Source organism: Podarcis erhardii (assembly GCF_964252035.2).
Source record: "Podarcis erhardii genome assembly, chromosome: 15".
In the NCBI taxonomy this organism is placed as follows: Eukaryota; Metazoa; Chordata; class Lepidosauria; order Squamata; family Lacertidae; genus Podarcis; species Podarcis erhardii.
The window spans coordinates 13,925,053-13,936,712 of record NC_138505.1 but is presented as its reverse complement, the minus strand read 5'-3'; the positions used below and the strand labels follow the sequence as shown (position 1 = coordinate 13,936,712).

Sequence of the window (11,660 nt, the reverse complement as noted above, 5' to 3'; positions counted from 1 at the left end):
GTTCAAACAGTGGACAGCCACAGTGGCTTCTGAAAGCCCACAAACAGGACCTGGGTGCAAAAGCAGCTCTCCCCACTTGTGACTCCCAGCAAGTATACCTGAAGTAGCATCTCCACCTATATCGCTCATCCCAGACACTGAGGTCCAGCTCTAAGGGCCTTCTGGTGGTTCCCTCACTGCGAGATTACAGGGAACCAGGCAGAGGGCCTTCTTGGTAGTGGCACCTGCCCTGTGGAACACCCTCCCACCAGATGTCAAGGAAATAAACATCTACCTGACTTTTAGAAGACATCTGAAGGCAGCCCTGTTTAGGGAAGCTTTTAATGTTTGATGTTTTACTGTGTTTTTAATATTCTGTTGTGAGCCGCCCAGAGTGGCTGGGGAAACCTAGCTAGATAGGCGGGGTATAAATAAATAGATAGATAGATAAATAAATAAATAAATAAATAAATAAATAAATAAATAAATAAATAAATTATTATTATTATTATTATTATTATTATTATTATTATTATTATTATTTTCAGAGGCTTATTGCTGCTGATAGGAAAGAAAACATTGTCATTGTGGCTTGCAGCAGTGGGCAGCCTTGCTCTATTAATTTATCTTCAGACAACCAGATGCCTTTGGGAAGCCTGCAAATAGAAACAGACTGCCACAGCACTGCCCACCCTTTACAGCAACTGCTATTCAGAGCCAGTGACCCACCTAGCCAAACATCTTCCTCTCACGGCGGCCAACCAGACACCTCTACACACTCTCTGCTCTGTGTTCCATGTTGACAAGCAAGAAGCATTGAAGGACACATTCCAGCCAGGCACAAACATTCCAGGAGAGTACAAGAGCAGGCTTGGGGGGAGTTTCCAGGGCCTGATGGCGAGGACTGGAGGGCCACATTCGCCCCCAGGTCTGGGCTTCCCCATCCCCAATGTAAACATCAGAATCAAACTAGATGACCCATGACTTGCTTGATTAGTTACAGATAGGTAGCCGTGTTGGTCTGCCATAGTCAAAACAAAACAAATTCCTTCCAGTAGCACCTTAAAGACCAACTAAGTCAGTTCTTGGTATGAGCTTTCGTGTGCATGCACACTTCTTCAGTGTGCATGCACACTTCTTCACTTCATCTGAAGAAGTGTGCATGCACACGAAAGCTCATACCAAGAACTGACTTAGTTGGTCTTTAAGGTGCTACTGGAAGGAATTTGTTTTGTTTTGCTTGATTAGGAAAGTGACAGGGAAACGCATTGAAAAGCATGGGGTGAATGATGAGTGAGAAGTCGTATGAACACCCCAGAAGCAAATCAGGATGAATAGTTATGGTTGTAGAGCCACTCTGCAGACAAATTAGTGACTCGCCCATAATCAACCCTCTTGGGCCCTGCAATCAGCAAAGAAGACCCCCTTTGGTGCTGCTGCTTCTGGCTGTGGTCCAGTTGGTGTTGACCCAGGAGGAGACCTTCTTGGTGGTGGCTCCCCTTTTGTGAAAAGTGCTGTGCCTGTCTCCCTCATTATGGACTTTCAGCAGAAACATAAATGCATTCCTTGTTTACCCAGGCATTTGATGGTGACGGGATGAGCTCCCGTTGCTCTGTCCCAGCTCCTCCCAACCTAGCAGTTCGAAAGCACACCAGTGCAAGTAGATAAATAGGCACCGCTGTGGTGGGAAAGTAAACGGCGTTTCTGTGCACTCTGGTTTCCGTCACAGGGTTCCACTGCGCCAGAAGCAGTTTAGTCATGCTAGCCACATGACCCGGAAAGTTGTCTGAGGACAAACGCCGCTCCCTCGGCCTGAAAGCGAGATGAGCGCTGCAACCCCATAGTCACCTTTGACTGGACTTAACTGTCCAGAGGTCCTTTACTTTTTACTGGCCCTGACAACTTTGAAATTAGTAACTGTGAAGGCGTGTGATTGCTTTTATATGTTTCTCGATGTTCCAAATGTTTTGAAAATGCTGTTTTAAATACTTTTTTATTTCATTTAAAACACTGTTGTTTTAACATTCTGATGTTTTTCTCCTTGGGCTCTTCTGGGGGGAAGGGCAGCAGGGTGCAAATGAAACAAAATATAATAAATTGGAACAAATGTGCCATGAAGTCCAGCCATTGTATAGCCATTATGTAAACTTTGTGCGAGGAAATCTGGAAGCCTGCTCAAAAAATGGGTCTTCTGGAGGTCTTCCCCCAAAATCCCTTATCTGGATGTCACCATCCATTGCTGTCCTTTAAAATGCTGAGCCAAATGGCCCCCGAGACATGATTTCACTGGTATGAATAAGGCTCTGCTGGCACTTCAGGCGAAAGGATGCACAGTTGTCATTTAACGACTGAGTAAGAGCATCTCTGGAAGGGAAACCGGGTGGGGAGAGGCAGCACTCATCTTTTGGGAGTTGCACATTGTGCCTTCAATTCACCCCAAAGGCATTTGCACCTGGAGGGGAGGGGCCAGGCCATGGAGATCAAAAACCCTCGGCTCCCCAGGATTTCTACTCAAAGCTCGCCTTGCCTGAGACCTACCCAGCTCTCGAGAAACATTTGCTGCTCCGGAATACATTGCAGAATCATGGCGGGGACGTGGGGCCTGCGGATTTTCCTTTTGTGTTTAACACCAGGTAAGAGCCTTTGGGTAGCGCCAGAGGATAATGATGGAAGCTTCTTCTTCTTCTTTTTAAAGAGTGCTACGTGTGGTTTGATAGCATGGATGGTTTGATAGCATGCTTCCAGGCAACCCGTTTATTTGCGAGATCAGATGACATTTGAGCATTTGTTGAGCATTCCTTCTGATTTGTTTGCAGAGAGGTTAGACTTGCCTCCAAGCAATTGTCATTCAGCACTTTCCAGTGCATCTCTCCCTTGCTTTCCATATTGTAAAAAGTCTGCTTTTTTTGCGGGGGAAGCTGGCTTTTCATTGCCCGAGGGCACCAAAGCAACTTTCATTGAACAGCCTGGATTTGCTGCTATGGGATTGAATCTCTCCTGCAAGAAAGTGACAGTCCTCATAGTTTTATTTTCTGAGGCTGGCTGGAGTAATCATGTAAACTGTCCCGGTTCTGCCACAAAACATAGCTTTAAAAAACACACACCAAGTATCTAGTCCTTATTGTTGCAAATGTGTGTGTGAGTGACAGGCGTGCATAGTGAAATGTAAGAAGCAATGAGTGCAATGGGATTAGTACTGAGCTAAAAAGAAAATAGGGAGAGGATCGTTTTGTGAAAACCTGTTCCTTCCATACAGCCTCCCCCCCCCCCCCATTCCCAGTTTCAGTTATCTTCTGGGGGGACATGGACAGAAGTGGAAATGCAGTAAAACTGAAGTGAGACTGCAGGAGGCAGGTGGAGTGTCAAAAGTTTTGAAGCTTGTTCATGGGAATGGGAACCCCAGAATTTAGGATTGTAGCATGTCAGGGAGAAAGTTAGACCGGGGTCCTTCTCCCTTATATCTACAGGTTTTCGTTGTGCAAAGAATTCTTTTAAAACAAGCAAACAAAAATAAAGAGCATGGGACTCTTGAACTCAAGCCCCATGTTGCGTAAAAGATTCCTGCATTGCAGGCAGTTGGACTAGATGACTTGTGGTCCCTTTCCAACTCTACAATTCTGTGTTTCTAATATAAAATACAGAGCTTTAGCTGTCACCTTCCTTCAAAATCTCACTGTATGTGCTTTGAATTTGTCTGGATTATATACAATCCTTAAATCCTCTATCAGTGCTTGGTGGTTTTTACAGTATGTTGTTGTTGTTAGCACCATCAGTGACCCTGAACCTGACAACTAGCAGGTGATGCCTTGTTGGTGGGGCCCAGTTCCATTCACCCATGACAGGGCCTTTTCAGTGGCAGCTCCCTATTTATGGAATGTCCTTCCCAGTCAGGAGTGTCTGTCTCCCTCATTTTTTGTAGACTTTAAGAGCATTCCTGTTCGCTTAGGCATTTGATGGCTGAAAGACACTGTTCCTGGCAACCCTGAGATCACTGACAGAAAGAATTATTTTAACTGCTTTTAGAATTCTTTTTTTTTAAAAAAAAGTTTTAGTTAAGTATTTGCCACTTTGGGCTCCTTCAGGAGAAAGGGCCAAATAAAAACATATTTAGTAGCAGTAATTATGACTATTCGTAATCATTCGTGCATTGCAGGGGGTTGGACTAGATGACCCCAGGGATCCCTTCCAATTCTACAATTCCATGATTCTAAGTGTGTGCATATTTATGACTTTTCCATGGAATGTGTGGACCACCAATGGGTCATCTGTATGTCAGAACTTCTCCATTGGGCTACAGGGATTAAAGAGCTGAGCCAAAGGCTTTGCCTGAATCGTTCTCCACACTTGGGTGCCATATATAAAGACTTCCTTTGTGGGATGAGCTTAACTACCAGTTGCAGCCAGTTCGGGACACTCAGGCTGCTGTATATACCTCTTTTCTTTTGCCCACCAGCTCTTTTACCTGCCGTGAAGATCAATGCCAAGGGCCGGGAGGTGGTCTACCTAGCAGAAGGTGAGTCAGCCAAGCTCGGCTGCCCCTACGAGTTGGAACCGCAAGATCATGGCTCAAACGACCTGGACATTGAATGGACACAGATGAACTCTGACCCCACAAACCTGGACAATGTGGTGAGTACGTGGGTCGAGCTCAGCTGTTATAATAATAATAATTTATTATTTGTACCCCGCCTATCTGGCTAGGTTTCCCCAGCCACTCTGGGTGGCTTCCAACAAAGATTAAAAATACATTAAAATGTCACACATTAAAAACGTCCCTGAACAGGGCTGCCTTCAGATGTCTTCTAAATGTCAGGTAGTTGTTTATCTCTTTGACATCTGGTGGAAGGGCGTTCCACAGGGCGGGCGCCACTACCGAGAAGGCCCTCTGCCTGGTTCCCTGTAGCTTTGCTACAGTAAACAATAGATTAGAATGAGAAACAGAGAGAAAATGAAATTGATAGGTTTGCCCATCTGTAACCCCATTGAGTTTACCTCTATGCAATTGGCAAAACTGCTACAGCCTGACATGAGAGGCGCCATCGCTTTCCCACCTCCTCAGGCAAAATAATCTGTGGAATGCCAGGGGGGAAGCAAATATAGTTTTGTGAAGGAGGAGGAGGGTGTTGTTTTGCTTGCGAATGATCTGGTGCAAGATCTGTGACCACATAAGCAATTTGGAAATCTTATTCTGTTGATTCAGCGGTGTTGTTCTCTGGTTCCTGCCCACCAGATCCTGAGCTACAACAATCACCAGGTAATCCACCCCGGCTACCATTTCCTGCAGTCGAGAGGGGGTTCCGCAGCCCACGACTCACGACATTTTGGCAACTCTGGCCTGCAGCAGAACATGGTGATGGGGGGCTCTGGCCACGACTGCTGCTCTGGCCTGCAGCAGCGAGTGACCTTTGCAATCCAAGACCCCAGCCAGTACGATGCCTCCATCAACCTGCAGGATGTCCAGATTTCCGACTCGGCAACTTACGAATGCAAGGTGAAGAAAACCACAGTGGCCACCCGCAAGGTGACCGTCATGGTGCTAGGTGAGTCCTACTGATGCAGAAAAAGGGACTGTGGCCCCAAGGCAAAGCAGGAGGTCCAGGACTGCTCTGGTTTTGAGGGACTTGCCTTGCTTTGTAGAGTCATATGGCTGGGGCTGCAGGATGCTGGAATAGATGCCCCTCCTCTTTGTATGTTTTGTGGAAATGTTGTGGATAGTAGGGGAGGATGTATTGATTAAATATTATCCTTCCTCACTCACGCTGCTGAGTCAGTAGCAGAGTACATTCCCCAGTACATAGCAGGAAGCTGGTTGGTAGATTCGTCTGAATCTCTTTACTTAAGCAATCCAATCTGGCTTGCTTAAGTGGTAACTCCTCTTAAAAAGAATAAAGACACAACAGTCTTCTTTAAAAGTAGTGATAAGAAGTTTACTTACATTCAGTTCACAGCAGCTTCCCTGAAGGCAGGCTTTAGCTTGGAGTTACAGAAGAGAGTTTGAGTTCATCCCATGTGGGGATTGAGGTCATGTGCTGCTGGCTGAGAGCCAGCAGACAGCAAAATACTTCAAGAGATCAAGACTTCAAAGAGTCAAAAGAGAAAGATGGCTGTGTGATTGGCCTTTTACAGGGTCTCAAAGGGCCACGCCCACCTACCTGGTCACACGCAGGGGGAGAGGATGCTCCAGACCAGGTGTGACAGGAAGTCCTCCTGGCTGGATTAACATCCCCCTGTGTGTCCACTCTGGGCAAACAGGAAGTTTTGTACTTGACTGTTTGTGTTACATCCCATATGTTGGTGGGCCTTGGCTCCTATGGCTCACGTACTGGCAGTGCCAGAGTCTCCGGGAGCCATCCGACACTCTTCATTCCTTCCCCCCACCTCCTTTTCTTCAGACTTACTAACTGAGGACATTTTCTCTCTCTTCCATCAGCGAGACCATCCAATCCACAATGCTCAGTTGTAGGCAAGGTAGCCTTGGGCCAGAAAGTCACCCTGAGCTGCTCCGCAAACTCTGGCACTTCCCCACTCATGTACCAGTGGGCCAAAGTCACAGATCGCCCTTATGCAAACTGGCTCTCCGCTACCACCATTAAAGGTAAGAACCAGGAAGTAATGGAGAGTGTGTGGGATGCCCAGCATTTTGCTTGCTGCTCTGGGGTGGTAGGTCAACATTGTGAATGAGGAACGCCAAGCCCCGGGTACTGACTGCGGCCCTCCAGACCTGTCTACCTGGCCCTTGGGCTTCTTGTCTTTTGCTTGTGTGGATGGAAGAAAGAGACGGGCGCATGAGTGTGTGTAGAAACTAGCCTAGGTGAAATTTGCATCCATTGCTCCACCCACTTTTCCTTCTGGCTCCTCCCACCCACCTCTGGAAGGAATGCAGCCTTCCAGGTGAAAATGGTCCCCCACCTCTGGAGTAGAGGAAAGATGGTTGTACAGGAAAGGAAGCAGAGGAGAAATTGCAAGGTGAAAAATGAATTTACAAAATCCTTGGGTTAAGGGAAGCAATGAAAGCAAATTAGGGATAAAGACTGCAAACTAAAACTGCTGAACTTGTCACGCATTTGGGCCTCAACAAATGCAACAGCTACATATTTCATTACAGGGGTGAGTTGGTCACAGGCTTAACTTTTTGGCCAATCCTGTTTCCATATGTCTCCTACACCTTTCTCTCTCTCCCCCCCCCCCCCCAATTTAGCTAGATAGATACATGTGTACACACACTTCAGATTACATTTCAGGCATCTGGTACAGTGGACTCCACTCCACAAACACATGTGCCGTGATCAACAAAAGGTAAAGTCATACAGCCATACCTTGGAAGTTGAATGAAATCCTTCCCAGAAGTCCATTCAACTTCCAAAATGTTTGAAAACCAAATTGCAGCTTCTGATTGGCTGCAGGAAGCTCCTGCAACCAATCGGAAGCTGCGGAAGCCCTGTGGGATGTTCGGCTTCCAAAAATAGTTCACAAACCGGAACAGTCACTTCCGGGTTTGCAGCGTTCAGGAGCCAAAATGTTTAGGAACTAAGCTGTTCTAAAACTGAGGTACGGCTGTATTTGGTCTTGTGCAAAGCTTGCCTGGCTCATCTCGAGGTCATTGTGGAGGAGTGTAACCCAGATCAATGTGAGCTTATAGTAACTGGGTTTTTCCTGGATTTTCTCTCTCTCAAGGCCCAAATCCCGGTGACCTGATCATTCAGAACCTATCCAATGACCACGCTGGTGTTTACCAGTGCAGTGTGGCCAACAAAGTTGGATCGGCCAGGTGTGTTGTGGAGATCTCCTTCTCAAAGGGTAAGAGAGTAGCATTTTTCATTTTGTCCAAATACCAAATCTCATGCTTGTCTGGAAGAGTCTGAAAAGCAAGTTTTATGCACAGAAAGCCCACAAGTTTTATGCACGGAGAGCCTGCAAGCAGGACCAATAATTCTCCTCCCCTGCAGTTTCCAGAAACTGGTCTCCAGAAATAATCATCTTCAGAAGTTTCAGGATCTTGCAGAGAACTCCAGGGGAATTAAATCTTAGCATAAGGAACTATCCTCCATCTTGGCTTCTGGACTCATTCTCCATATCCCCCTGCCTTTATTTTAAATTTTTGAAATCGCAGACAAATTAGGGAAATGTAATCAGGGTAGATGACACCTAGTAGCTGCCAGTCAATCAAAAGCCATCCAGCTTAGCACCTCCTAGCCATTCCATCTCAGCTCAGTGTTCTCCATGGTCTTCTCCTCCCTTGCAGAGTCCAACCGAGTGAGCATCGTCGTGGGAGTAGTCCTTGGCTCTCTGCTCTTCCTGACCCTCCTGGTGTGTCTCATTGTGGGGCTGATCTGCTGCTGCAGGAAGAGGCGCTACAAGGAAGAGGCCAACCAGATCAGGTGACTAGAAGCAAGAGGAATATATGAAAGGAAGGCGTTTGTGGGGGGTGGGAGGTCTGCGCCGTAAGCCTCCTGTCATTAAGCCGCTTCCTGCTGCAGAACATTGAAGGGGGGGGTCCTCATTCCATGGAGGAAACCTTAGGTCCAGGGGCCAAATGTGGCCCTCCAGGCCTCTCTTTCTGGCCCTCAAGACTCTCCCAAGGCCAAGCTCCCTTGCCCAGCCACATCCTCTTTCAACAGCCCTGCTTGGCATCCTCCTTGAGTGCTTTTGCCTGGTTGGAAGGTGTCCTTAAATTCTGATAATTCTTTTGGTTTGCCTAGATGAAGGAGAGAGTGGGGTGTGCACAAATATAGCCACAAATCTCAACCTTTGGCCCTGGGACTTGAGTTTGGGGGTTCAATCTCAGATCTTTGGGGCTCTGGTGACTTCATCTAAGCATGCAGGACAGTTGCTCCAGACTCGTGATTCCCGATTAGCTAAGTGCTGCTGACTCCCAGTTTTTCAAAAGCCAAGCCAACTTTGGAAATTTTTGATATCTCCATGGTAGTTTTTGTTATGTGAATGGTGCCACGGACCCCCCTGGATGGGTTATGCAGACTCCCTGGGCTCCATGGACCACCGATTGGGAACCGCAATGCTAGACAGAAGCCTAATATTGTGCTCACTCGTGCACAGTTGATTTCCACATGCAGCCCCCACAGTTAAACATAGGTAACTGTGCAGTGTGCACAGGACTAGTCGATTGCCCGGGCTGTACTGCTGTTAACATGATGGGCCAGAGAAACACATGAGGGTGGAAAGTGCTTTAAACAATATTTCACTCATCATTTTTTAGATTCCACCCCCCGCTCTGCGAAATGGGGAAGGCAGATTTTCCAACCAAAAAGGGCACTCAGAAGCTGCAGGTGGCCCTTCCTGTTAGAACAGGCATCCAAAATTAGCCAGGAAAATGGACCATTAGAAAGTGCTATACTGTACTGTATTTTCCTGGAGTCCATCTATGCTGACTCGTAAGGCTTTAATACTTGCATCACAGTTTATTGTACAGTTGTACCTTGGAAGTTGAACAGAATCCATTCCGGAAGTCCATTCAACTTCTGAAACGTTTGGAAACCAAAGCACGGCTTCTGATTGGCTGGAGGAAGCTCCTGCAGCCAATCAGAAGCGACAGAAGCCCTATCGGACGTTCGGCTTCCAAAAATAGTTTCCAAACCAGAACAGTCACTTCTGGGTTTGCGGTGTCCAGAAGCCAAAATGTTCGAGAACTAAGCTGTCCGAAAACCAAGGTACAACTGTATTATGTTTCATCTTATTTAAAAAATCATTTGTTTCCTTTGTAAGCTGGCCTGAGCTGCAATTATTATTGTTGTTAGAAATGATAAATATATAAAGAAATTAAATAGTGAAACAGAGAACTCTTTGCCCTCACAGGGTTGACACAGCGCCCCCGCGGGCCAGAGGCGGAAGCCGAAACAGCAGCATACGATCCGTCCTGGACTTCGTGCCCCACAATATCAGCTTCATGCAGCGCCGCAAGTATGGCCCTCCCAAGGAGCAGGAAGGCACCGAGATGATCTCCCCGGCCCAAGAGGCACAGCCCGTGGATTGCAGCGGCGTGAAAAGCGAGCCCCACCGTGGCGGCTGCTCGACCGCCATCACGACAAAGGCCAGGGTTCACTACGCTCCTTCTGTGCCTTCCTCGCCCCAGGAGACATCTTCGCCATCAGCTGCTGGCCCAGATAATGGAGGAAGCTGCTCCATCACATCCGAGAAGGGCAGGCGAGGCCATCCTGCACAATATGGAGGCATTGCTGTGATGGTGCCAGCCAAGAGCAGAGATGGCCTCTTAGTATAGACTGCCACACCTGATGGCCCAACAGAACATTCCTGAACTGTGTGCTGGACGCATTTGTGCGCCGTGAATGGATTTCAAGCGCAGCCGCCAGAGGCAAATGGCATAATGATTTTATTTATTTCACAAAATCCCTGTACCGCTAGATTGTAATAAAACCTCTAAGTGGTCAGGTCTTTTCATGCTGGGATGGGGAGCTTTAGGCCTGGGGGCCTTGAGGCCTCTCTGCCCCTCCCCATTCTGACTCTGCTTAGCGCTTAGAGTGTCTTTGCTTAGCTGGAATGTCTCCTTGAACTCTTTCCAAGATGGCGGATGGGTTGTTTGTGGTTGTGTGTAGAACTAGCCTACTGTACCAAGGTGAAATTTACACTAGTTGCTCAGTCCACGTTTGCCTCTGGCCTCAGCCCCCACTGGCGTATGGCCCTAGAAAGGTTGTCTACAAACCTCAAAAGGGTTCCTCCCTCCTGCCCTTTTGGGAAGGAAGTTATAACTTCTGCCCTACTTCTGCCAGCTCCGTTCCCCCATTCCCCATAGCTGTCCTCAAAGAAGTGGGCCAGACAAGCCCTCCAAGTGGTTTGATGCTCACAGAAGTTCATCAAGTTAAAACCCTCTCTGAATTTTTGAAAAATCACGAAAGACCTTTCCGTTCTACCAAACATTTGCGACAGGCTGGTTGCAACCTTCGACGTTGTTTCTGCTCCAGATTATTAGAACTGGTTGTACATTGTATGCTTTTATGTATTTAAATGTGACTGAATGTAATTATTTGCTGCAGCCCACGTTTGTAAGAAACGACGGCTTCCCTTAATTTAACAAATAAATGATTAAAAGAAATGACCAAGGAGCTTCTTTTCCAATCAAAAGGTGAGAACGGTGAAAAGCAGTGAGCAACAAACCAATGTATTAATGCATCAACAGAATTGCTTAATGTTTCCATGTGTCAGGGACTGGCTGGATGAACTGGGGTAGTGGAAGGCAACAACCAGGGAAACCCCAGAGGAGGAATGCTCAGAGCCAGGGATTCATAGTAGGACACAGAGGAGAGGCCGGAGGAAGGATATAGGGAGGAGGTATGCTAAAGGGGCAACAGGGTTTAGTGAGCAGGAAGAGCCTGTGACAGGGAGCAGTTCAGACTCTGAGGCTGAAGCTGAAGCTGGGTCAGGAGGCTGCTGAAGAATCAAGCTCCTTTGTGGGTGTTAATGCTCTGAGCCCCTCCATCCTACGCTCTGGTTATATTTACAGTGGTACCTCTGGTTACATATGCTTCAGGTTACATACGCTTCAGGTTACAGACTCCGCTAACTCTGAAATAGTACCTTAGGTTAAGAACTTTGCTTCAGGATGAGAACAGAAATCGCACAGCGGCAGCAGGAGGCCACATTAGCTAAAGTGGTACTTCAGGTTAAGAACAGTTTCAGGTTAAGAATGGACCTCCGGAACGAATTAAGTA

General features: G+C 47.1%; 1 protein-coding gene across 4 annotated transcripts; it reads left to right on the top strand.

Annotated features, from left to right (window-relative positions):
• Positions 1-1,221: 1,221 nt before the first annotated feature.
• LOC309330594 (V-set and immunoglobulin domain-containing protein 8-like) lies at positions 1,222-10,648 on the top strand. 4 transcript variants are annotated; one of them, XM_081842319.1, is made up of 7 exons: positions 1,222-2,612; positions 4,433-4,608; positions 5,210-5,519; positions 6,410-6,574; positions 7,654-7,776; positions 8,222-8,357; positions 9,790-10,648. In XM_081842319.1, exons 1-7 carry the CDS (start codon positions 2,453-2,455, stop codon positions 10,211-10,213), a joined length of 1,494 nt encoding a protein of 497 aa, XP_081698445.1. In that variant the 5' UTR covers positions 1,222-2,452; the 3' UTR covers positions 10,214-10,648. The 4 variants fall into 4 exon arrangements, with proteins under 4 accessions (XP_081698445.1, XP_081698443.1, XP_081698444.1 ...); XM_081842317.1 differs by having other exon boundaries at positions 5,180-5,519; XM_081842318.1 differs by lacking the exon at positions 1,222-2,612 and having other exon boundaries at positions 4,220-4,608.
• Positions 10,649-11,660: the final 1,012 nt, after the last annotated feature.